The sequence below is a fragment of the Xenopus tropicalis genome, chromosome 7, assembly GCF_000004195.4.
Source record: "Xenopus tropicalis strain Nigerian chromosome 7, UCB_Xtro_10.0, whole genome shotgun sequence".
Taxonomy (NCBI): Eukaryota; Metazoa; Chordata; class Amphibia; order Anura; family Pipidae; genus Xenopus; species Xenopus tropicalis.
Window position 1 is genome coordinate 36,889,419 of NC_030683.2, and position 26,053 is coordinate 36,915,471.

General features: G+C 40.2%; 1 protein-coding gene across 5 annotated transcripts in view; it reads left to right on the top strand.

The window, feature by feature from the left end:
• The first annotated feature begins 400 nt into the window (after positions 1 to 400).
• Positions 401 to 26,053, top strand: part of pcgf5 (polycomb group ring finger 5) — a 40,718-nt gene continuing 15,065 nt past the window's right edge. Inside the window, exons 1-5 of one of the 5 annotated variants that reach the window (XM_031905859.1) lie at positions 406 to 482; positions 15,748 to 15,990; positions 23,265 to 23,538; positions 25,463 to 25,559; positions 25,984 to 26,039. In XM_031905859.1, coding sequence (XP_031761719.1) covers positions 23,427 to 23,538; positions 25,463 to 25,559; positions 25,984 to 26,039 — 265 coding nt within the window. In that variant the 5' untranslated portion in view covers positions 406 to 482; positions 15,748 to 15,990; positions 23,265 to 23,426. Of the gene's footprint in view, positions 483 to 15,652; positions 15,991 to 23,264; positions 23,539 to 25,462; positions 25,560 to 25,983; positions 26,040 to 26,053 lie in introns of those variants that run through there. The other 4 variants (XM_031905860.1, XM_004915890.4, XM_018095838.2 and 1 more) reach the window with 4 other exon arrangements.

A 26,053-nucleotide genomic window follows, 5' to 3' on the forward strand; every position in this document is an offset into this window, starting at 1 on the left:
AAGAGGCAAAAGAGGAAGGCAAGTTATTGAAATTATAAAAAATAATGAAGAACAATTAAAAAGTTGCTTAGAATTTGCCATTCTGTAACATACTAAAAATTAACTTAAAGGTGAACCACCCTTGCATAAAAATGATCAGCTAAATAATTCTCTGTAGCAAATGAAGCAAAAAAGCAACCACCACAAATGAAATACCCCTAACATGCTTGTCTGACTGCCTGAAAATTAATATACAAATAAAGGGAAAGAAAATCCTACTTATAATTAGAGTATATTTTCCCTTTAATCTCTGCCTAGAACAGGAGCTGGGACTAATGAGGATTCGTGAATACACAGCCCCCTGTGTCTTTAATGCAGTGCACGCCCACAGAGAGAGAAGTCACACAGATCCAGCCCAGCAGCATGAATTCAGTGTATTGCATGGACTCATATGGAAGCACCGTGATTCACTGTACACTTTGGGGACTTTACTTAGGATTCCGGTAAGTTACAAGATGACTTTAACCCATGCATGTTTTTATTTTGCAGTCAGTGGGCAACCAGCCAGCCTATTCCCCCATAAAAATCACTCAGTGACACATTTATTGTAATGCCTGAGCCGAGGATAAACAAGAGCATCTCTTGCCCTCATCAGGTTTCAAAACAACTGGACTGGCACTTGCACTGAGATGATTTCCTATACTCTGAGATGCACAGGCTGCAGCAGGAATTTTCCCTCTGTGGCCCTTTAGTTGTTGCTGAACAACATCCCAGCATCTTAACTGAGTTAAAGGCTGTCAGGGGGTTGCAGGGAGTTGTAGTAAAATAACAACCAACGGGCCTCCTTTAGCTAAACGAGGCAGGAATAATGTGCAGCTAAATGTACTTCAACTTCACTGTATAGTTTAATCTTGCCCCTCCCAAGGCACAGCACCCAGCCATTGAACTTTCTTGATCTGTATTGTATTCCTTTTATTAGTAAACAGGGTGCTAAGTGTGTGATTAGATTGCTGACGCACTTCACTGTGTCGGTGGCTTCCTGGGCTTATGCCGAGTTAACAGGCTGCGTATTCAATCTCCTTGTGCTGCCTGCTCCTGCTAGATTATCCCTGCATGTTTGCCTAGGCAGGGCATTCATTAGAATCATAATAAAAAGTATTTTACAGGCTTCTTTCTCATCTGCTGCAGTGTATTTCATTAGCCTGCCTATTGTTATGTAAGATGTCAGTGCTGCAAAATGGATCTGCACTCAGGCTGAAATGGCACAGGCGAGGAGGGATGCTGAGGCTCCCAATTTACACCTGTGTGCTTGGAGGCGTAGGAGTGACGTCACAATGCACGTGTTACGTGGGAGGGCTCTCGCTGACTTGGGGCTGAGTAGTTAGTAGCTACTTCACTGTTGCTACTCGTATGATTGCTGCCTGAAGGCTAGAATTAGAATCCTGAGGGGAAAGCATGTGATTTCAGACATTGCTGAATCATAGGTTAACATTTTAGTGGTCAAAGCAAGAGCACATATTAAGATAAAATAATGAGCAGGAACTGACCTCTTTATCTTGTGTGTTTGTGTTAATAGCAACCATCACCAAAGGATTTACATTTACCCCCTATTGTAAAATATAAGGATATAATAAAGTCACCAAGGAGTTCGAAATCATATAAAAGCTTTTTTTACAGGGCATGGAACTCCAAGGTGACACAGTATAGTATAATATTTATTATAATAGACAAGTTTGACACAAATGTGACACAAATGACATCACTGCACTGGTCATAACTGATAACATAATTAAGTAACATTTATAAGGACATACTTTACAATATTCATGATTTTTGTGTATTATATATATATCTTGCTTGCTGACAGCTGACATCCTACTTGAAATTTTTGGCTAAATAATGAGTCTGGCATGAATAGATGAAACGCGCACTCCAGAAGGATCACTATTTTCTGTAAAACAGTCCTTTATTTCATATCACTGAAAAGTCTGACGCGTTTTGTGCGTAAAAACAAAAGAAAAGCATCAGACTTTTTAATGATGTGAAATAAAGGACCGTTTTACTGTAAATAGTGATCTGTGGAGTGCGCCCTTCATCTATTCTTGCCAGTCTAGTAGCACCCGGACCACCAATTCGGAACGGTGAGTGACCCCTCGTCTCAGAAATTATTGGATGTTGTTTTTAAGTGAGGGGTTCAGGGTTTAAGCACCCGAACCACTAGATGTGAGTGCCTACTAATTTACACTAAATGCTCCAGAAGATTTGGGCAAACACAGAACTGAACCCAAACTATGGTTGCCACCCCTGCCGGCTTCTTTAGCCGGGCAGGGGGCGGGCGGTGATGTCACAGGGGTGGGGAAGAGGTGGAGCCGTCATGTCATGGTGGGGGTGGGGAAGAGGTGGGACAGTGACGTCACTGCGTGGGGCTATGATTCAGTGATTGGCCAATTGCCCCGTCAATCTCAGTGAGTCCTGGAAAATTGGGCAGGAGGTTTAACGGATTGTTCACCTTTAAGTTAATTAAGGTTCCGCAATTAAAGTTATAACGTTTGACCAGTTGCAGTAACCCTTACTAGCCAATCAGCAGGTAGCATTTACTGGTCACCTGTTTAATCAAGAATCTTATTGGTCGCTATAAGTTACTGCATCTGGGCAAATTTACATGTGAGAGTTATTATGTTGTAGAATGTTCTATTCTAAACAACTTTTCCATTGGTGTTTATTTATTTAAGTTTTTAAACAATTTGTCGTCTTCTTCTGCCCTTTTTCAGCTGTCAGATGAGGTCACTGACCCAAGCAGCCAAAAAACTATTGCTCTGGGAGGCTACAATTTTACTATTACTTTCTGTTATTATCTTCCTATTCCAGCCCTCTTCTATTCATCTTCCAGTCTTTCATTCAAACCACTTCCTGTGTGCTAGGGTGAACTGGAGCCTAGCACCCAGATAGCTGCTTAAATTCTGCACTGGAGAGCTGCTCAACAAGCTAAATAATTTATAAACCACCACCATTCTTAGAATGACTACATGATAATAAAAGTTAATTTAAAGGTAAACCACCCCTTCAAGGATTGTGGATTCCAATCAGGCAGGCACTCTGGACTTGACTGTATCTAAATTTTGCAAAGAGTTCTGGGATTTGGCTGCGCCGCCAACAAAACCCTGGTGCATCCCTGTTATAAACCACAGGGATCTGTTTGTGCATAGGGGGTGTGCATATGTCGGGTAACTTATATGTTAGGCAGTTAAGTGGTGGAGTGTTGGGTAGACTGTTTGTGGTATTGATCCTTTATTTAGGGAACCCCATGTCGAGTATACTGTATTTTCTACTACTTAGCATTACCACCATTTGGCACTTCCACAGCGAATCCCCCAAACGAATATATTCTTATTGTTCATCCGTCATATCGCAATTGGCCCTCTAACCTCCCAGACACCCCTTAGCAGTTGCAGGGTTTACTACTGCATTGTTTAGCCCCCTAAATGTGCCAATTTTTTTCGTTATGATTTATAATTATTCTTAGCAGTCATCTCTCATCATTTGTTGTTTGGATATTTATTCCTCTAATGGTTTTCCTTCTTGCTAGAGTCAGGGACCCTAGCAACAAGATGGCAAATGCAACAAGAAAGCCTAAACTCTAAACTAAAAAAAAAAGAAATACTTTGGAATATTAAAATCATAATCAATCTTCAGATGGATATCTGAGTGTATTGAAATGAACATCTTATTTCTTACTGAAAATTCCAAAATGCATATACAGTGACAATATACAAGTAGATATTCTCTTGAAAAAATGTATGATTTGTAAATTATATTAAAATATACAGATAAACAGCAATTAAAAGAAAAATGAGAGAAACCAGTAAAATTATGGTTTGGAGGGATGAATGCAACTCTATCCAATTGCCCCCATTATTACAAACCCAGAGCCATATAACACAAAAACACAGGACTTTGGATTTGTTACACCTCATCACCCCACTCTGGTTGGGGGAAACAATAGTTTTTTGCCTGGTGCAGACAGATATGTGCCAAAACGTGTGTTGCACATAACAAGTGTATTGCGAGACGTGCTCAATACGCGCATGCATGCCCAGTGCTTGTGGCCCATCGCCTGGCCCAACTCAAATAACAGACTCCAACACAAACAAAATAACTGGCATTGGCACAAACCCTGCATGTAGTAAAACGGATTTCTGCTAATGTTGAAAGAGTGAACTCTACTGCATTTTCTAAGCAAAGGGTGCAACACCCCAATGGATGTATTAGACCTATCTATCAATCAAAATCTAACTCCACCTCCTGCATAATGAAGTGATAGTGAAGAGCAACCTTCATTATTTCACAGACAGTACAATATAGTTAATGGATTATACTTATTTCAGTGAGATGAAGCTTATATTAAATTTTCATTTTTGCTATAGATCCCCTTTAAATGGCTCAGTGGGCAAAGTGCACTTTTGGATGCAATCGATGTGTTGTTTTCCACAAACACCATGCTTCCCCAGAATTCATGCGCCATTGTGCCTGCAATGTGGGTGTTTAAACATATACAATTCCACTGCGTCTGACTCTTCTGATTTTTAAGCCTTTAAAGGGCTATTGTTTTCGTCTCATTCATAGTTTGATAACAGTATACTTGTACAGGTATGGGATTCGTTATCCGGAAACCCGATATCCAGAAAGCTCCGAATTCCGGAAGGCCTGTCTCCCATAGACTCCATTTTAATCAAATTATTCAGATTTTTAAAATTGATTTCCTTTTTCTCTGTAAAAATAAAACAGTACCATGTATTTGATCCCAAGATATAATTTATCCTTACAGGATGCAAAATAATCCTATTGGGTTTAATTAATGTTTTATTGATTTTTTAGTAGACTTAAGGTATGAAGATCCAAATTACGGAAAGACCCCTAATCTGGAATACCCTTTGTCCCGAGCATTCTGGATAATGGGTCCTATACCTGTACATGTATGAGATCTGTTATCCAGAAACCTGTTATCCAGAAAGCTCCAAATTATTAACCAAACAATTCTAATTTTAAAAAATAATTTCCTTTTTCTCTGTAATAATAAAACAGTACCTTGTACTTGATCCCAACTAAGATATAACTAATCAATTTTCGAAGCAAAACAATCCTATTGGGTTTATTTAATATTCAAATTATTTTTTAGTAGACTTAAGGTATGGAGATTCAAATTATGGAAAGATCCTTTATCTGAAAACCCCCAGAGCCCAAGTATTCTGAATAACATGTCCCATACCAGTATGTAATTATTTAATAATCCAGCAACAATTAATTTTTCATGTCAGATGTACTATTTCTTAGAAATGGACAATAGAACCCTTATGATTCAGATACTTTTCCCAAGCAATATTGCATGTACTATATGAGCACTTTGTGGTTTCATTGATACCATACATTGATGCATGTCTTTTATTTGCTTACAGTTTTGACTATTTACTTCCCCTTTGAAACAAGAAAGGATCTCTGTTATCTACCTTCTTCCCAAACCTAGTTTAAGTTTATGATGTTTACTAGTCTCACAGGGTGCTTTGTTCACCAGAGTGCCTTAAGTGTAGAACAGTGGCAGACAAAACGCCCCTCTCTCCGAGTAATCACTCAGAATGCTACTGAATGTAAAGACGTTTATGGAGAGGTGACCTTGGTGCTCAGGGTGGAGTGTTTTGGTGCGGAGGTCCATCTGTCAGCACTCTGTGTGTGTTCAATAGGGCACTTGTCATTCAGTAAAAGTTGGTTCAATGACAAAGAGAGAGGGTTTTGTCTATCGCTGTTCCCCATCTGAGGGCAGTGGCAGACAAATATGCCCCATATGCCAGTGTATCATAGGCTGGCAAAAGTAACATAAAGCACTTTTCAGCCCTGCTAACTTTGAAAGGGAAAGGTGCCTCTGTTTGCTTCTGTGGCTTCCACTGCCTTGAATGGGAAATGCAAGGTAGCACAGATGTGAGTACTTGTGAGTATAGTCACTACCTTGCTTCTGATATTACCCAGTCAAGTGAATGGAAGCCACTGGAGGTCAATTACAAGTGCTTTCCAGCTGGCTGAAGTAAACCATGAAGAAAAGCTCCTCTTGTTACATGTTTCAAAACATTTTCTCTAGCCTTTGCAGGTTTTTTCTTGTTGTTATTGACTTACCTAAGGGAGGAGTTTCTTACTTTTACTGTCAACCTGTCGCAAAGGTAAATATAATGAATTTATTCAGTAGAATGGTTGGGTGGGGGGAAGTCATGACTGGTGAGGACATTGTCTGATGTCAGGAGTCAATAGTAGTAACAAGAAAGGTACAAATACTACCCTTTGTTTGGTCCTAACGTACTGTATTTTAAATTATTAACATGAGGTGTGGAATCTGGAATTTGACATCTCATAATAATGACAACTAATTTATAGTAAACTGGCCTTTCAAAAAATGTTATGCCCTTCGCAAAAATCCACTGACCACTTTGCATGTCCTTCTAATCTGGCCCAAATATTTAGTATAGTGAATAACTGGCCCACTGGAAACAGATAGCACTGGTCTATCTCATAAAAGGATGTATTACCCTTTAAATAATACTGACTCTACTGTATTTATAAATTAGTATTTTGAGAAAGTTCAAACGTTCAACTTTGTATTTTAAAAAGAATTTTTAAAATAATTGTGATACTGACAACTAAGTGATACAACACTGTAAATTGCTTACACATAAAAGAAAATATTCTGAAGTGACAGAAAATCGTTGACCCGAGGATGTACTTTGTGCCCTTTCCCATAATAGTCATAGCTCAGTTCCAAAGCTAAAAAGAACTAAAACCAATTTCTTGTGTTCCAGAAAGAAATCACAGTGGAAAAGTTGCAGAACTGAATGTCTGGCTTCTACTGTATTGTTTCATAAACCCTTTCAAGAGACAAAAAGATAACAGGCAGTTAAGGGTCATGGAACAGACAGAAGACAAACAGACTATTAATTAAAGACAAATGGCAACAATAAGGGCTCTGGCACACGGGGAGACTAATCTCCCCAAAATGCCATCCCACTGGCGAAAATGTAAATCGTAGTTGCCTTGAGAGGAAACTTCCACAGTTTCAGGAAATCGCGCTGCCGCGTATGCCATCCCACCGGTGATTTACATTTTCGCCGGTGGGATGGCATTTTGGGGAGATTGGTCACCCACGAACAATCTCGACTAATCTCCCCGTGTACCAGAGCCCTAATATAAAGAAAATGTGATATTGAAAACCATATAAATTAGTTCAAAGGAGGGGTCAAGAAAGAAAGTACACAAACAGTAATAGAGAACCAACAACAGAGCCTAAGGGCTCTGGCACACGGGGAGATTAGTCGCCCGTGACAAATCTACCTTGTCACGGGCAACTAATCTCCCCGAGTTGCCATGACCCGCCATCCCACCGGCGAACATGTAAGTCGCCGGCGGGATGGCACACACGGCGGCGCGATTTCCCGAAATCACCGAAAAAGCCTCGCGAGTCTTTTGTCGTGGGCGACTAATCTCCCCGTGTGCCAGAGCCCTAAAAGGGGACATGTGTGAAAATAAATACAGTGGACCTGAGAGGATCTATAGGGAGCTCCAATAAAGGGGCCATTTTTACAAATAGTATTAATTTTTAGACCAAAGTGAAACCAGCACCATTTATTATTCATAATTGCCTACAAGATTAAAGATTTTTTTAGTTTATCCTATATGTCTCCTTTAAGGTACAACAACAGATTCTCTACTGCAGGGGCAACAAAATAGCGAATGGGGAATTAGGAAGAAAACTAACACAGGTCAGTTTCCCAATAGCCAAAATAAAAGAGACACTGGAGTAGATGGTGAGCAGATCAGGGAGTAGAAGTAAGAAGTGGTTGGTGAGTCATGCTAGAACAGTTTTGGTGAAATGTTAAATATTTTGGGTACGTAAACTGCAATCGCAATTTAACCATTTTAATTTACTAGCCACTCTAGGTCCCTCAAGATAACAGGGAGTAGACAATAAGACATTACTTACCAAAGCTACCAAGTGAGGGGTTTCTGTACAGGGGGCATTTACCAACTGAGGGGGGCTGGGGGATTCCATTCTAGATGGAAAGAGTGACTAGATGGGATAGAGCTTTGTTTAAAGAAGGTGTGGAACTGTTAAGAAAAAGATAACCGAGGTTGCAGGGAGATTCACAAGAGGAAGTTATCAATCTTGAATCTTCCTCTTCATTCACAGGGAAGAAGGAGCAAAGGAGGAACTAAACATTGTTCAGCAAGAGTGGTTGATGGCAAGGAAGATGATGTTAAGCACTATCGATATCTTTTATTATTATTATTAACTTTTATTTATAAAGCGCCAACATATTCCGCAGCGCTGTACAATAATCTTGAGCGATAAACAAAGTAGACAATGGGTGTGGTGGAAAAGGGGAAGCAAAATTTATATTTTATATTTGATAGTAGGGCATATAATATAACAATTAAATGTTTTCAACAATATAAAAAGCTTGCCAGGTTTTAGGTTTAACACTGATATGCCTAAACCCGAGGTAGTAATAATATAATTATAAATATGCCCCATAATGTTACACAAAGTTTGACAGATGTCACAAAAGCATATACATCTATGCAAAGGTTGCCACCTGGCCAGTATTTGACAAGACCAGCTGGTAAATCATCAGCAAGGTGCAAGGCTGGAATTATAAAGTGAAATTTATTTTGTAATACCCTATTAATCCCTCCCTTCCCTGACCCACTCTGTTGCCAGATTACCCCTTATAAGGACATGCCCCCCTATGCCCCACCTATTTCCCTGCCCAGTTCAACCATCTCCACACATAATGATGTAATTGCCCCACCCCTGGTGACATCATTGCCCATCCCCCGACCCAAAGGCCAGTATCATTTAACAAAAAAAGTTGTCAAGCCTATTTTTTTCACATAGCCCTGTTAAACATAAGCAGAGCAAAGAGCTGATCCAATTCTGGAATGTGTCATTGTCATTGTGGGGTATTATAGGGTGCAATTTCTATGCCATTGTTAATTGTTAAAGGGTTTGACAGGTACTCCTTTTAAAAAGATTAGCATGTAAAAAGGAAGGAAAAAAGGAATAAAGACGTTAAGGATATACTGTAGGTGGTTAGATATAGAAACTACCTTTCAGTTGTTAAAATGATTAGACAACTAATCAAAAAGTCTTCCTTGTTAAGAACTTAAGATAATACTCATACAATAATTTCTTTATTACAGTTATACAATTCTTCAGCACAAATATATGCAGTGATATTTAGTTTAGACCAGAAACCCCAAATTGTGAAAATGATTGATATTGAGACCTTGAATTCTCTCAATATTTGTAATTTTCTTTAAACATACATTTATCTTGACAGCCCCCAGACTAAAATATTGTATTTAAAAAAAAAATCCTTCCATATAGCAGTGTCAGATTTATTCCACTCCAAAAGAGTGTGGGTGATGTAAGTGAAATGATTAGAAAATAAATGTCTGCTGGGAACACTGAATGAGAATTTGTTCAGACAGAAGTTTCCCAGGAGCAACAGTACAAAGTACTTGGCATAAAGGGTCACTGAATGAAGCTTTTTGTTCTTTTAAGAGCTAGGTAGCTCACACAAGGGTGTAGTGTATTCCAATTAAATAAATTCAATGTGGACATTCATAGAACTCCTTTGTTTCCACTTCTGCTTTTTATTCATCTCTTTATTTTGCATTTGGATAAACATATAAGGGGTTATTTTTGTCATGAAGGAGGGTTTTTGTTTTGTTAACAAAAATGCACTTATAAAAATAAAGTGGAGGTTAGCAAGAGAAACAATACATTGGAAATACTAACTCATTTATTCTTTTTCATTAAAGCCTGTAAAATAGTGGACATTTGGATTTTTTTTTTTAATTTGGCTGAATACTGTAATGAATACAAAACCTATACCGCATACACATATTAAAAATCAAATTACAAAATTGCATTATCTGAAAAAAAGCTCCATAGACTTTTAAAGTTACATGATTTTAAGGGGCTGATGTATTAATCTTTGAAGGACGTGATAGACAGGGAGATTAGTCGCTGCAACAAATCTCCCTTGTTACGGGCAACTAATCTCCCCGATATGCCCTCCCACCGGCTTGAATGTAAATCGCCGGTGGGATGGCATATGCGGTGCCATGATTTTCCAAAATCGAGGAAGTTGCCTTGATAGGGAATATTGGGGAGATTAGTTGTCGCGGGCGACTTATCTCCCCGTCTACCACGGCCCTGAGCAAGGGGACTAAGCAAATCATGTAAAAAAAAAAGCAGTCAGCACAATTTTTTACATTCTCAAAGTGATCCCAGTTTTTAAAAAAATGAAAATCTCATTACATATAACCTTTAACCTTTAAAAAAAAACTGATTGACCAAAAAAGCCTGGAAAGATAAGTGCTAATTTATTAAAATGATCCCCCTCTCAGCCAACTGATTCTGAATAATTCAGAAATGGTATATCATTTTTAACTAATTCTATATAGAAAGAGTTTTATTTCCAAAAGAGCTTTTATTATTTTCGTTCCCTGTATTGATTACAACCTATCATGTCCTCTGGGAAAATCTATAAACACAGCTGATTCTATGTACACAAAATGGAAAAAAATATGGATACACTTTCTCATTATTGAAACTTTATGCCACACCTATCATTGCCAGAAATAGGTTACAAAAATGTTAGGCACCTCAGTCCACCAGTGATTGTAATCGCTTACCATTTTCCCCCAGGTTGGTGCTCCTGTTAGGAGAAAACCAGCCCGGGGTAGCTGTGAGATCAATTACAATCACTGAGGGATACCCAAAGAATAACAAAATTACTTTTCTGAGAACTTTTGCAGTTTACAGTTATTTTTTTTTAATTTCATGAAGAGTGTAACAGGATTGTGCTGTGCTTTTACACATTCTGTTCTGCTGTTAAATAGTAGAGTAGAGGAATTTTAAATTGTTACTGTATATGTCCCCTTCCAAAAGTGAGCCCTTTGTCTCAATGAAAGTACAAATAATCTATGTCTGCTAAGAAATGATATACAGGTATGGGATTTGTTATCCAGAAAGCCATTAGCCAGAAAGTTTCAAATTACAGGAGGACCATCTGCCATAGACTCTATTATAAACAAATAATTCTAATTTTTGAGAATGATTTTCTTTTTCTCTGTAGTAATAAAACAGTATATTGTATTTAAAGTGGTTGTTTGAATTTGATTCAACTTTTATTATCATGTAGAGAGTAATATTCTAAGACAATTTGCTATTGGTCTCTTATTTCGTTAATTGTGTTTTTTTATTTATTTCATGTTTTGTTCAACTTGGAATTTCAGCAGTTATCTGGTTGCTAGGGTTCAAATTACATTAGCAACCAGGGAATGGTTTGAATGAGAGACTGGTATACTAATAGGAGAGGACCTGAATAGTAAAATAAGCAATAAAAAGTAACAATACTAACATTGTAGCCTCCCCACAACAGATTTTTGGCTGGGGTCACTGATCACCATTTGAAAGTTGGTAAGAGTCAGAAGAGGAGTGGCAAATAATTAAAAAACTAAAGTATAAAAGGAAGACCAATTGAAAAGTTGCTTAGAATTGGACATTCTTAAACATATGAAAAGTTAACTTAAAGGCAAACCACCCCTTCAATCCTTATTGGAAGCAAAACGATCCTACTGGGTTTAATTATTGTTCAAATGATTTTTCAGTAGGCCTACTGTATGGAGATCCAAATTACGGAAACACCCCCTTATTTGGGAAACCCCAGGTCTCAAGCATTCTGGATAACAGATCCCATACCTGGTATATCAAAAATATATGCATTTTTGATAAAAGCATCAAAAAAAGATCAAATGTCAGACCAATTCATCCTGTATTTATAATAAAATCTAATTTCACACTAGCACAACAAATAAGCGCAGTAGGAAAATAATAAGACTGCAATTGTTTAACCAATGTAGACATCTGAAGGTAATGCCATGTTGGCTTGTCACATTTTCTTTAGACAGATCCAATGAAGGGGTGATTTCAGTGCCAATGCTCCATTCACAGGCCACTAAAAATAGAATTGCTACATCGTGGTACCACAGCCTCTAGGCAATAAAGGCTGTAGAAAAAAATACCCTGAATATAACTGCTTTTACGGGATACAAGAAGGGAACATGGCAATGTACTCAATGCATTACTCAAGCTAAAAACTAGATTGGCTTTATAAGGCTGCATGTGTAGCAATACACATAGTGGGACTTGTATTACTGGAGAAGGTCTAGTGTATCGTAAAACCTCTCTTACTAGCTCCACTAACTTCATCAGAACTTGCGTGTGTTAGTCTGATGATACTATATTTATGTAAGGTTTTCTTACTGAGAGCGTGGACAATACAAATACATAGGGAAATATTTTTGTGGCAGCAGCTTCTCAAAGTGCATCCTACCCCAACAGTTTAGCTACATGATATAACAGCATGCAAGCACATATTTGCGGCACTTCTGTAACAGATCTTTTCCCTGGTTTACACCAAGGGGCCAAATTGTTATGGAAGTTGCGGAAATTAATGAAAAAGTCACAGAAAATACGCACAGTTCTAAAAGTTAGAAAAAATACAATTTTTTTCTATTTGTCACCAAACGTACATTGATAAATGGGCCCCTATTTATTGGAATCTCAGTTCTCAATTATATCTGTTTCGTGCACTCAACAAGGCTGTAAATGCATCTCCAAGCTAATCACTGCCTCTGTAAAGAGCAGGATCTAAATTGAGATAACTGTAGAAGGATAAAATGTATTCCCCACCCATATATAAAACAAGGAACAAATGCTGCACTAACCTACAGCAACCAAAAGGTGACTACTAAATTCTACTTGCTGACTGGTTGATATGTGTGACTAGACCTACAGCAATCTATGCACCTTGTGTTATGTAAACCCCCACTGTAGCTAAGCTCACTGAAACCAGCCGATGGAGGCAATCATCTTTATTTTGTTTACTACCAAGTAATTAGCAGACTTCATTGCATTAAATAGAAATGCTGGGCATGTACTACTGTGTGTCTAAACTTACACGTCAACCCAACGTCCTTTTCTATTCTCTACCCTGGTGGCTCTGATTCTGAAACAATGTAACACAAGATTGAAAGACATGTCTTGCTGGAGGAAACTGTCTTTGGCAACATTGTTTAAAAAGTAATAACCAGGAGTTACCGAATGCTGCTTTGAATAGAATGTAAATTTACAAACAAGTTTTAAAGCAACAACAGTTTTAATAAATTAGCATTGAAAAAGCCTGGGGTTAAAGAAAATTTGTGGAACACATTCTGCTTAACTTGAACTAAAGCAGTTGAAGTGCTTCAGGTTGTTCAACTACATTTACAAATGTTATTGTCCCCATATTGCCATAATATCCTTCTATCCCACAGCTGTCACAGAGGGTATTAACCTAACCCAGTGGTTCTCAACCTTCCTAATGCTGTGACCCTTTAATACAGTTCCTCATGTTGTGGTGACCCTCAACCATAAAATTACTCCTAAGACAATCAGAAATATGTGTTTTCCGATGGTCTTAGGCAACCCCTATGAAAGGTTGTTCGACCCCCAGGTTGAGAACCGCTGACCTAACCAGTACTACAGTCCCCTCCCAGTGCTATTATCCCATCTGCTACTATAAGCACCATCTCTCCCTACTATACCTGCTATCCCACAGCCACAGTCCCTTCCCAGAGGCTATTATCCCACTGCTACTATAAGCACCATCTCTCCCTACTATACCTGCTATCCCACAGCCACAGTCCCTTCCCAGAGGCTATTATCCCCCCACTGCTACTTTAGGCACCATCTCTCCCTACTATACCTGCTATCCCACAGCCACAGTCCCTTCCCAGAGGCTATTTTCCCCCCACTGCTACTATAGGCACCATCTCTTCCTACTATACCTGCTATCCCACAGCCACAGTCCCTTCCCAGAGGCTATTATCCCACTGCTACTATAGGCACCATCTCTCCCTACTATACCTGCTATCCCACAGCCACAGTCCCTTCCCAGAGGCTATTATCCCACTGCTACTATAGGCACCATCTCTCCCTACTATACCTGCTATCCCACAGCCACAGTCCCTTCCCAGAGGCTATTATCCCCCCACTGCTACTATAGGCACCATCTCTCCCTACTATACCTGCTATCCCACAGCCCCAGTCCCTTCCCAGAGGGTATTATCCCCCCACTGCTACTATAGGCACCATCTCTCCCTACTATACCTGCTCTCCCACAGTCCCTTCCCAGAGGCTATTATCCCCCCGCTGCTACTATAGGCACCATCTCTCCCTACTATACCTGCTATCCCACAGTCCCTTCCCAGAGGCTATTATCCCCACTGCTACTATAGGCACCATCTCTATCTACTATACCTGCTATCCCACAGTCACAGTTCCTTCCCAGAGGCTATTATCCCCACTGCTACTATAGGCACCATCTCTCCCTACTATACCCGCTATCCCATAGCCACAGTCCCTTCCCAGAGGCTATTATCCCCACACTGCTACTATAGGCACCATCTCTCCCTACTATACCTGCTATCCCACAGCCACAGTCCCTTCCCAGAGGCTATTATCCCTCTGCTACTATAGGCACCATCTCTCCCTACTAAACCTGCTATCCCACAGCCACAGTCCCTTCCCAGAGACTATTATCCCCACTGCTACTATAGGCACCATCTCTCCCTACTATACCTGCTATCCCACAGCCACAGCCCCTTCCCAGAGGCTATTATCCCCCCACTGCTACTATAGGCACCATCTCTCCCTACTATACCTGCAATCCCACAGCCACAGTCCCTTCCCAGAGGCTATTATCCCCCCACTGCTACTATAGGCACCATCTCTCCCTACTATACCTGCAATCCCACAGCCCCAGTCCCTTCCCAGAGGCTATTATCCCACTGCTACTATAGGCACCATCTCTCCCTACTATACCTGCTATCCCACAGCCACAGTCCCTTCCCAGAGGCTATTATCCTACAGCTACTATAGGTACCATCTCTCCCTACTATACCTGCTATCCCACACCCACAGTCCCTTCCCAGAGGCTATTATCCTACAGCTACTATAGGCACCATCTCTCCCTACTATACCTGCTATCCCACAGCCACAGTCCCTTCCCAGAGGCTATTATCATACAGCTACTATAGGCACCATCTCTCCCTACTATACCTGCTATCCCACAGCCACAGTCCCTTCCCAGAGGCTATTATCCCCCCACTGCTACTATAGGCACCATCTCTCCCTACTATACCTGCTATCCCACACCCACAGTCCCTTCCCAGAGGCTATTATCCTACAGCTACTATAGGCACCATCTCTCCCTACTATACCTGCTATCCTATAGAATCAGTCCCTTTTTGTCCTACTGCCTGACAATACTAAGGTTATGATATTGGCTGTCAATGTAAAGTATTAAGAGGATAACAGATACCAAATGCATGGGAATGGGGTATATATCCCTGAGCAGGGTAGCTTCCCTAGGAATGGCAGCGGTTGCTAAGCTGTTCCACTAGTTACTACAATAATGCTGCGCTGCTGAGTGAAGAAGTTGATGATCTCGGATGACTGTCACGCTTCCTTCATACAAGGAAGTAGTTGGCTGTGTAGTTGGGTGGAGCAATGTATGATAGTGTGTGGGGCAGCGCGGCGGGCATGATGCAGAGAGAGGGGCAGCTGAGGGAGTACCCGGGCAGTAGCCGGCACTGAATCTCTTCCTTGTGTGACAGGAGAGCGCGGCAATAGAGAGACGCCTGCGTGTGACTGCTGGGAAGCGCCAGTGTCCGCCCTCCCCGCCCACCAGCCTCCTCCTTTCTGGGAAGCTGCGAGGAACCAAAACCTCCTGTGCCCTGGGTCTGACAGGTGACAGCGTGAGCCAACCAGCGCGGCGAACCCATTGCTGCCACAGGCACCGAGCCGAGAGGGGGCGTGAGACGGAGCCGCGGCGGGAGAAGGGGTTAAGGTCCGTGCGTGTGAGTAACGGGCAGGGCCGAGGGGATGGGGGGTCGCTGGGGTCTGAAGACAAGTTGGGTTTGGAGGTGGGATATTAACTTTCCTGCCCTGTTTATACCGGAACCCCCCCACCAATTGCTTCAGGCTAGTCCTGTCCCCCAAACTCGCCAATGTGACCAGATGCCCTCAAGCTGTTACTGAATGAGGAACTTCCAACAGCGCGCCCCTGTCAGTACTCAGGGGATGGTGGGAGTGGCTAAACATTAGCTGGAGGGCCGCAGGCTGGACATGATCTGGGTATGTGGGTTCATGCAGAGCTAGCAGAAAGCTGCAGCCGGAGTCCCGGTGAAGATTTGCTCCTGAGTAGTTAGGGAGGGGGCGGGGCTACAAGTGACAGGCAGGTAATGGTGCGCAGTATATGTACATACATAGCGCTGCGACCTGCTCCCCAGTAGCATTGCATTAGCCCACATGCATAGGGGCTGGCAACACCAAACCCGAATATAAAGCTGAGCTGAGCTTTTTAAAGGGGAACTTCACCTTTCCATTAAGTTTTAGTATGTTATTGCTGAACCTATTCTAAGCAACATTTCAGTTGGTCTTCATTATTTATGTCTGTGGGTTTTGAACTAGTATTTTTATTCTCTCTGTTTCAAGCCTGCACCAAGTAAATGTTTACTTCTTGGGATCTGTAGCCCCATCAACCAAAAAATCTGATCAACTGCAATGGTTCCATTTGTTATATTTCTTTTTAATTGCTTTTTGTTTCCACTCACTTTTATTGAGTTCCTGTTACAATTTCCAGATTACTGCCTGGTTGCTAGAGTAAATAAGCCCTAGCAATCAGATAGTTACAATAATAATAAAAAATAATTCAAAAGCCATAAAAATAATTGTAAATTGTCTTTGTATACTGATGTCTACATCGCATGAAAAGCTCATTTTAAAGGTGTAGTTCACCTTTGTTATCTTTTACTATGTTATAGAAGAACCTATTCTTAACATAACTTTTTTAATAGTTAATTATAATTATTTGACTTCCTCGTCTGCCATTTTCCATCTGTCAAATGGGGGTCACTGACCCCAGTACCCAAAAGGCTATTGCTCTGTGAGGCTACAGTTTTATTGTTATTGTTACTTTTTATTACTTAATTATCTGTTATTATTTATTATCTTTCTATTCAGGCCCTCTCCTATTCATATTCCACTAATTATAAACTGCTGCTTGGTTTCTAGTGTAATAAGAGCCCTAGCAACCTGATAGCAGCTGAAATTCCAAATCAGAGAGTTGCTGAACGAAAAAGCTAAAAAAAAGACCAATTGCAAACCAATTGCAAACTGTCTCAGAATATCACTGTCTACATCATACTAAAAGCTAATTTAGAGGGAAACTACCTCTTTAAGGTGAACAACACCATTGACTATGTACTCTGTACTAACAGTATCAAGGTGGCTTTTTGACTGCTGCCACTGAAATAAAAATGCCCCTTGTGCCTAAGACGGGCAGAATAATTAAAGAGATACTGACAACAGAAATGAAACAATTTTTACATCTATCATAACATTGTCTTTGCATGAGCTTTATAATTTTGCCATAAAAGTATTTGCTGATGCTTTTCCATTCCTTATCTGATCCCCCATGTTCTTCTATGAGGGGGCTGCCATATTTGTACAGCAGCAGGCCGTTAGCATTAGAAGCTATAACTGACAGGCTGAGAAGGGACAGTCAGGCTGGCAAAACAGTCAGGTTTAGGAACTTCAAGCAACAATTACATACAAAACCAGCCCTAACAGTGAAAAAATATCAACATGACCTATAGGTAACTTTTTATGTAGATTCATAATTTGAAATGTCCTTTTTTCGTGTCAGTATCACTTTAAGGATGAGGATGTTGGAAGTCTCCTTGTAGTTCCATGACCTGTATTAAAGCACTCGGCCTTTGGGCTCATGCTCTTATATGGTCATGGAACTCCTCCACGACCTATTATAGGCTTATATTTTACATTTATTTAACTCTATAAATATATATATTTATGTGTTTCTATAAATGATCACTAAGATCATTGGTTGATTACCACCTTATTCTGTCCCTCCAAAGCTCTTAGAGCTCCTAAATAGAAACTACATCTTGCAAATTCTACCTCCCCCTATCCAAGCTATACTAGTAGGGTTTCTACCTAGTTGATATTTTACTGACCTGGCTGGTAAAAATGGTACCTGATGCTGATGTTTTTAATAGGGAAGAAAGAGAAAAATATAGGAAGCCTGGTATTTTTAGAAAAGGTGGCAACCTTATATATAAGACAGCCTTTTATTGTTATCCAACTAATCAATCCCCAGCCAATCAGACAGATGCTATGCAATTTGTCCATCCATGGTGATGTTAAAATACCATCCTTTAATGCTAGCCGAAATCTGGCTACATACATATTGAGTTTATGACCATCAGTCTGTGTAGGAAACAAATTAAAACACTGGAATAAAAGCCATGTAAAGCTCACTGCACAGCATGTGGGCCCCAGAGCTTCAGCAAGGGTTGGAAAACAAGCACTTTCAGAGATGGGCTGGCACTCACCAAATCCACTTGGGCCACTTGGTAAAAGTAAAAAAGAGCCACTTAATCATGCCCATTAGTCTGTGTGGCCAATCAGGCTTTAGTATGACTGTACTAAAGAGCACTGAGGACTATGAGATGAGTTGCAATCTGGCTTTCTGCAAGTATGGAGTCATTAGTCCCAAATCTGTAGCTACTGGGGCAAATCATATAGCATAGACTGCTGCTGTGCATTATGGCTCCTAAACCTGGCAGCCTGTTAGCACACAACAACCAAATACAGTAAAGTACAGAAATTCCCAGACTTCCAACCCAGAGAAGTGTCTTAATGGCCAAGCCTGACCCAAACTTCTTGGTGACTTTATAATATGTATAGCAGGGCTACATTAGCATATAATGATCCACAGTTATGTCACTTTAAGGGTGAAGACACACAGAGCTACTAGTAGCAGTTACTTTTTCATGGCTACTAAACTCCAGAAAATACCCTGCCATAGGCAATACTGAGAATTGCTTCTTCTAATACACATGTAGAGACAGTTATCAGTAAATGATCAGCATTGTCTATTTTAGTAGCCACGACAAGTAGCTGCTACTAGTAGCTCTGTGTGTCTTCACCCTAAGGGGTACATTTTCCCTTATCTTTTGCTAAACAGGGAACCTAAACCTACTTGGGTCTCGTGAGATAGATGACTATATTACCAATGAGCAGAAAATCCCCCTAAATAATGGACTCTTGCAAGAAGTAAACATAGAGTCATTTTATTTTCCCTGGTTGCCCTGTTTATATTGTCTACTTACTCCAGCAAACCCAGCAGCAGTTTGAAAGTCAAAATAAAATATGAATAGCAGAGACTAAAGCCTCAAAGTCACTCTGGTTGCCAGTTAGTGACCTTGACAGTCAGAAGGCTTTATTAATTCTGCCTTTTCTTGCCTGCATTTAAAAATACTATCTGGCAGCTAAACTCTATAAATTAGTTATTTTTTTCAAGCCTGATGACTGCAAAATAATGCAAATAATGTAAATAATTAAAGGGGAATTCCACCCAACACAACTTAATCTTTTTGAATAGTAAATATAATTTCAAGCAACTTTGCAATATACATCAATTAAAAATATGCAGCCTTTTCATGATTTTTAATGTAATAATATGGTTAGGAACAGTTCCCTAAGCCTGGCCCCCTGTTCCCCTGCTGATCTGGCTTATTACTTTGAGACTCATAATGTAAAAGTAGTTGTCTGTCCTCAGTGCCTGCATCACTCACAATCCCACAATTCCCTGCACATGTGATGTCAATAAGGAAAGGACCATCGCAGTGCAATGCATTGTGGGTTATGTAGTTCCAGAATGCTGTTAACTTCAAGCTCCCCGATATCACCCACCCGTAGGTGGGGATATCGGGGGAAGATCCGCTCGCTTCGCGATCTCGCCAAGCGAGCGGATCTTACCGTGTATGGGGACCTTTAGCTGTAGAGAAGTTACAATTTGTAACATAAGTGTTTTAGCCCCTGCCAGGATTTTACATGATGCAGGAAGAGAACTGTTTTGCAGCTGGATTCCAGCAAATAAAATGGTATTTATTACATTTTTTTAAAGGAACAGATTACAGCGATAGGCATATTTGTGGTTATTGTGTTGTGTGGGGCTCAACAAATTTTGGTTCAGAAGTAACCAAAAATGAGGAATGTTCAGTAATGTCAGGTTTCAGAGGGCACCTGGTCCCAAATTCTATGGAAAACAGCTTTAGGTTCTGTCATATAGGAAAACTGGGATGGAGGAAGGGGGAATGTAAACCTTGTTTGGGCATACCAGTGATTTTATTTAGATAAGATCCACAATTGAAAGGTCAGTTCATCAGTATCATACAAAAATTGTTTTCCCCATCAGAGGTGTAGGCTAATTGAACCTGCATTCCAGTTGGGGTAACAAAAGCATTTTCTCAAGATATTCCCCCCCTTATGTTGAGACACACAATTGAGTGTCCACGCTTGCTCATTATGCGCATGTGTGTGACACAGAATCAGACGGCGTGTCCCTAATCCCATGTTACATGTATGTGCATAATGAGCGAGTACTTGCTCATCATTCAATTCTATGTGTTCCCTCCCAGGGCAGGGGTGCTTAGTGCCAAGGGGAGGTTCCCAACCAGAGTGTGGGCTTTATTAGTGGGGAAAACCATTTTTGTGTGATAGGTGCCTTTTAACATATATTATTGCTAGTGGGAAAGCATTTGGAGGCAGTGGGGGTTTATTGCGGGCGACTAATCTCCTTGTGTGCCATGAGACTTATTTGTTCTGAGAGACTGCAAATTACCTAATACAAACAGGACTTCCATAACACAATGCCACAACTTGGAGCTTTATGGATTATGGGTTTCTGTATAATAGATCTTATACAGTGTTGCACTGGGTCTTAAAGTGCCCAGCAGAGAACCTGACATTCAAAGCCTTTGGTGAGACTGAGAAAGGGACTTGCCTGGGCCCATTGGGAGATCCCCTGCAACTCAGGCAGGCCAAGCCTGATCCCATGTTTGTATAGAAAGTCTAGAACTAGATTACTACGTATGCAAACAAGCTTGGAGTGCTACTGAGTGACGATAGGAATAGATGATGATAGAGTGAGGGCTCTCATTCTGTGTGGCTTTCCCTATGACATCATAGGATTCCCCTGCTCTTGTTTGGCTTCTTTAGATAAGTACTAAGTTACTAAGTATCAGTAGTAAATATTTGCCCATGTTTATGGAAAACATGAGTGCATTTATTGTAATGGGGTTTCTTGTAGAAGGCAGGTCTATAAACCTTGCAACCACATCCCCCTGCTTTGATGTGCTATCATTTGTACAGTGGCGTGTTTCTTTCTAAATATACCCGCATTACTGATTCAGTACACGTGTGAGTCTCAAAGAGTTGAAAACAAATGCAAAAATCTCCCCGGTGGCGTTTATTTTTAGCAACAGCGTATGCTTTGTAATCTGAACGACAGTGAGCCAGGAACCATGGTTATTCTGTCATTTGGATCTGTTAAAGAAGCTGCAGTCCCTTTTATCAGCCTGAATTTCTTCCAACATTGGCTTAGTATGTGTGGCAGATGGACCACTATACTTGACCATCATTTTTAGTATGTTGTAAAAGGTGTTTGCAGTAAAATCATTTATTGTATTTACCACAAGCACCACAAGTACAGAGAGATTAGTATGGAGAATAAGAAGTCTTGTAACATTCAGAGATCCAAATGCTGTAATACATTTTGTGTCCTGTGTGGCATGCATATTATGGGGCAGCTCCTGCATATTCGGCCCTAAGGCCAGGGGCACATGGAGTTAATCTTAAGTTTTCCTCCACCTGTATTTTTTACCCAGGTGTAGGAAAGCGGATCCACTGTCATGTGCCCCTATTGACAGGCAAAGCATCAGTTTTTTAGCTACGCAAAATGAATATCGGCATAGAAATGTGTAGGTATGCATCACACAGGCCAACGTTGTGCCTGTCAATGGAGCTACAGAAGGGGACACATTGGATCTGCTTTACAGTAGGGAATCATTTACATCTACCAGTGAGCACAATTACAATGTATTACCCTATAATACAGCATTCATTCACAGAGTTTCAGCATTGTTGTGGTTGCCATCATGCAGTTGCAACCGATGCATCAAAATTAATGCACTTTGGTTTGCACTTTGCCATAAAGCAATGTAATTGCTCTGAAAGTTCTCAAAGTACAGTTGCTCTCATTTCTGGTGTCCATCATGAGAGGGACATGTGGGTCAGATTCTTAAGACACAAGTGGACTTGAAGCAGGGTGCAAAGGGAACCCTGGAGCTACCACATGTGAGCAACATGTTGCTCCCCAACCCCTTGGATGTTGCTCCCAGTGGCCTCAAAGCAGGGGCTTATTTTTAAATTCCTGACTTGAAGGCAAGTTTTGGTTGAATAAAAAACAGTTGTACTGCTGAACAGAGCCTCATTTTGTCTGCCAGTCCCCATATGAGCTACCAAATAGCCAACAACGAATCCAAACCCGCACTCCCTCAGCCCTCCAACGGAAACTCACCGCTCGGTGCACCAAATAGCCCATCACAGCCCTTGTTTGGCACCCTCATGAATATTTTTCATGCTTGTGTTGCTCCCCAGCTCTTTTTACATTTGACTGTGGCTCAGGGGTAAAAAAGGTTGGGGATCCCTGACATAGTGTATATGTGGCTATAGTTCCAGGGTCCCCCTGCGTCAATAGGAGTAGCAGTGCTTGATTCAGAAATGGGAGGCAGGAAGGAATGAGTGGCACAAGCGCAAATATAATGAATGGGATTTTATACACAACTGAGTTTGGGGAAAATTACAGTATTGCAACTGAGCTTGCAGTCATAAATGGCATGCTATTCTACAGAACTAGTTAACTGTGGGTCAGTGATCCCGACAGGCCGGTACTTTAAATCAAGTACAATACTTGCTCATTGATGCAGTCCTTGGTCTGAGGGCTTGTATTCCTGTCAGTGTGATCCAATTGTTTTGCCCTAGGGCCAAACAATTGGAATAGCCCGATACTGTCCACCTTAGGTGGCATATCAAGGGAAAGATCAGCAAGGTCGCCAAATGAGCAGATCAGGTTGTACCAGCTTAGGTTTGCACCTTTTTTACATTAAGAAAATCCTTGCTTTCTGCACATTTCAGATGATCTAAAATGCTCTAGCTTTTTTTGTGTTAATTAATTGCTATATCCTTTTTTGCTCTGTGACTCCAGAATGAATATGAGCAGAGAGTTCACCAAGTACAAGTGGAGGACAATCACTACGTTGAGAAAAATGTGAGAATCCAAGAGATATAATACTGGTCTGGGAAATCAACATCCAGCAACCGGTTGCTGCCCGCATCCAGTGTTTGTCTATCGTCAGGCATCCTGTCAATGGCAACCCAAAGGAGGCGCTTTGTAAAAGAATTTAATCCTCATATCACATGCTACATCTGCAAAGGTTATCTTATTAAGCCAACCACAGTTACAGAGTGCCTGCATACATGTAAGTAGATGCCAACAAATCACAAAATCTAAACAAGCCTGTTATGAAACCATCAGTGTGCTGACGCTTGCTGGGAGGCAGACAGAGGAAGGGATCCAAGTTTTCTAGGTATTCAGATTGCTAGACTGAGTCAGCTTCTTTGAACCTTGTCTGCCTTTAAAATCTTTCCTGTCAGAGGTTCTTGAGGACTTCTCTGACTTTTCCGAAATGCCTCAGGTATGCAAGTCACAGTGAGAAGCCGAGTTACCAGATCTCAAACGTTGTTCCTTTACAAATCCTATCTAATAGCAATCCACTTGTTTGTGAGATGCCTCTTGGTCATAAAGCAGAAATTTTGGGCAAAGTCTTTTCTAAAAGAAAGAAGTGTTCTTTTCATTGGAGTATGAAAAAATCCTGTGAAAAAAATCAAAATAAATACATGAAAACTTTGAAATCCTCGAAAAAACTCCAAGACCTCTTAAACCACAAATTAAATAGTGTTGCAATTAGCCTGGGGCAGCTCAGCTCCCATTACTTCTACATGTCCATGATAGCTTTTAGATGGTATGGTTTTGTATTGTTTCTGGTGTTTTTTACACTTAATATATTATGATTTTTTTTGTTTTCAAGTAATTAGTATAATCCACAATTTTTAGTTAAAAAAATTACAATCCATGAAAATAAAAAAAAAGTCAATGTTAGTAAATGGGCCCCTTAGTGTCTCCGTCTCCATTGGCTATTCCTCTTGGTGTTTACTCTTGGTGGCTTTTTGCCACTGCTGGTAACTGGCCGCTCACTGCCAACTGAGGCAAGGTTCTCATCTTGCCTGATGGCAGGAGCGGCCCTGATAACAGGGTTAGGAGTAGATGATTGTCTCTTTGCAGTCTCCATATATGATAACTTTTTGTCAGCCTCTGATAATAAAGGAGGCTTTATAGAGTGTGAGGGCTGTGTTAAAGATGGAGTTGCAGTCCTCCAATGTTAGACTGTTTTGTTGCTAACTGGTTTCTTGATAAAGAATTATCTGGAATGCTTATGGCCTGGGTTTTTCCAGATAAGGGGTCATTATGTAATTTGCATCATTGTACCCTAAATATGCTAAATCTTAACATTAAATAAACCCAATAGGATTGTTTTACCTCCATTCTGGATTCATGCAGCTTAGTTAACATCAAGTACAATGGATTCTTTTATGATTACAGAGAAAATGGAAATCATTTAAAAAAAAATAGAATCATTTGCTTAAAATGGGCTCTATTGGATAAGCCTAATTCTGATTTTTTTTTTTTACTACATCCCATGTGTTTGCTGTCATAATAGACTCTTTCTACTACAACTAAAGCCCGCTGTACACATAAAGCAATGACCGCTGATGGATATTCAACAATAGGCTATGTTCTTTAATATAAATTGTCTGAAATGTGTGTATGTTTATATATTCTGGGCTTCCTTAGATAGCGATCAGTATGTGGAACTTTAGTTTGTATTTGTTTTCAGGCCACCTGTAACTTGCATACCTGCATATTGGAACCCAGTCAGATTTGTGAACAAATAAAACATTATACTGTAGTCTGTATGTGTAGAATCATGACAAACTGCATGCTAGTATAATAACCACAAACACAACTTAAACTCTATATTCCATGATAAAAAAAAGCTTATAGTTCACAAAAAGTAGTGTAAAAGAGGAATTTGTATTTGGAAGTGTATTTGTTTTTATAACAGGTGAAAGGTTTCATGCAGAACCATTAGTTAAGCCATCTTTTAGTATGACCACACACACAAACACATTGATTAAATGTCTGTAACTAATTGCTACTACATACATTGCTACTACATAGACAGACAAACTAGTTTGTCTGTCTGGGGTCATGCTACAGTTTAGCTTTCAAAACAAAGATATAGTGACCAAGTTTTTATTTATTTTATTTTTTTTCTATTTTAGTTTGTAAGACTTGCATTGTTCAGCATTTTGAAGAAAGCAACGACTGTCCTAAATGTGGGAACCAAGTGCATGAGACCAACCCTTTAGAGATGTTAAGGTAAGAAGTAAATGAATTTAGGGATCACACCGAGCTCCTTTTTTTCAGGAGTTATTTTATAGGGTCTCTTACAATGAATGTTTCTTATGTTTCTAAATATATTTCTGAACTGTTCCCTTCTTTGGAACATCTCCGTAGACTGAGAGAGACATAGATGATACTGGCTTTACAGGGTCCTGGTTTGACACATCCTCTGGTCAAATTTGTTTTACATTAGATAGAGTAATTTTAGGGGGTTTTAAAATAAATGGCTTACTTATCCTTTAAGGTGCCAGCCTTTGTTGTATTTCAGTGCCATATTTTCACACGCATTTATAAATATGCCCAATAAGCTGACTGCATCACGTCAGGCAGTGGTGTTATGTATAATATAGCTGTGTGTATGCACACACACACTAACACTTTTATTTTTGTTTATTAAAAGGTTAGATAACACATTGGAAGAAATTATATTCAAGTTGGTTCCAGGACTGCGGGAAGGTAGGTGTTTAATT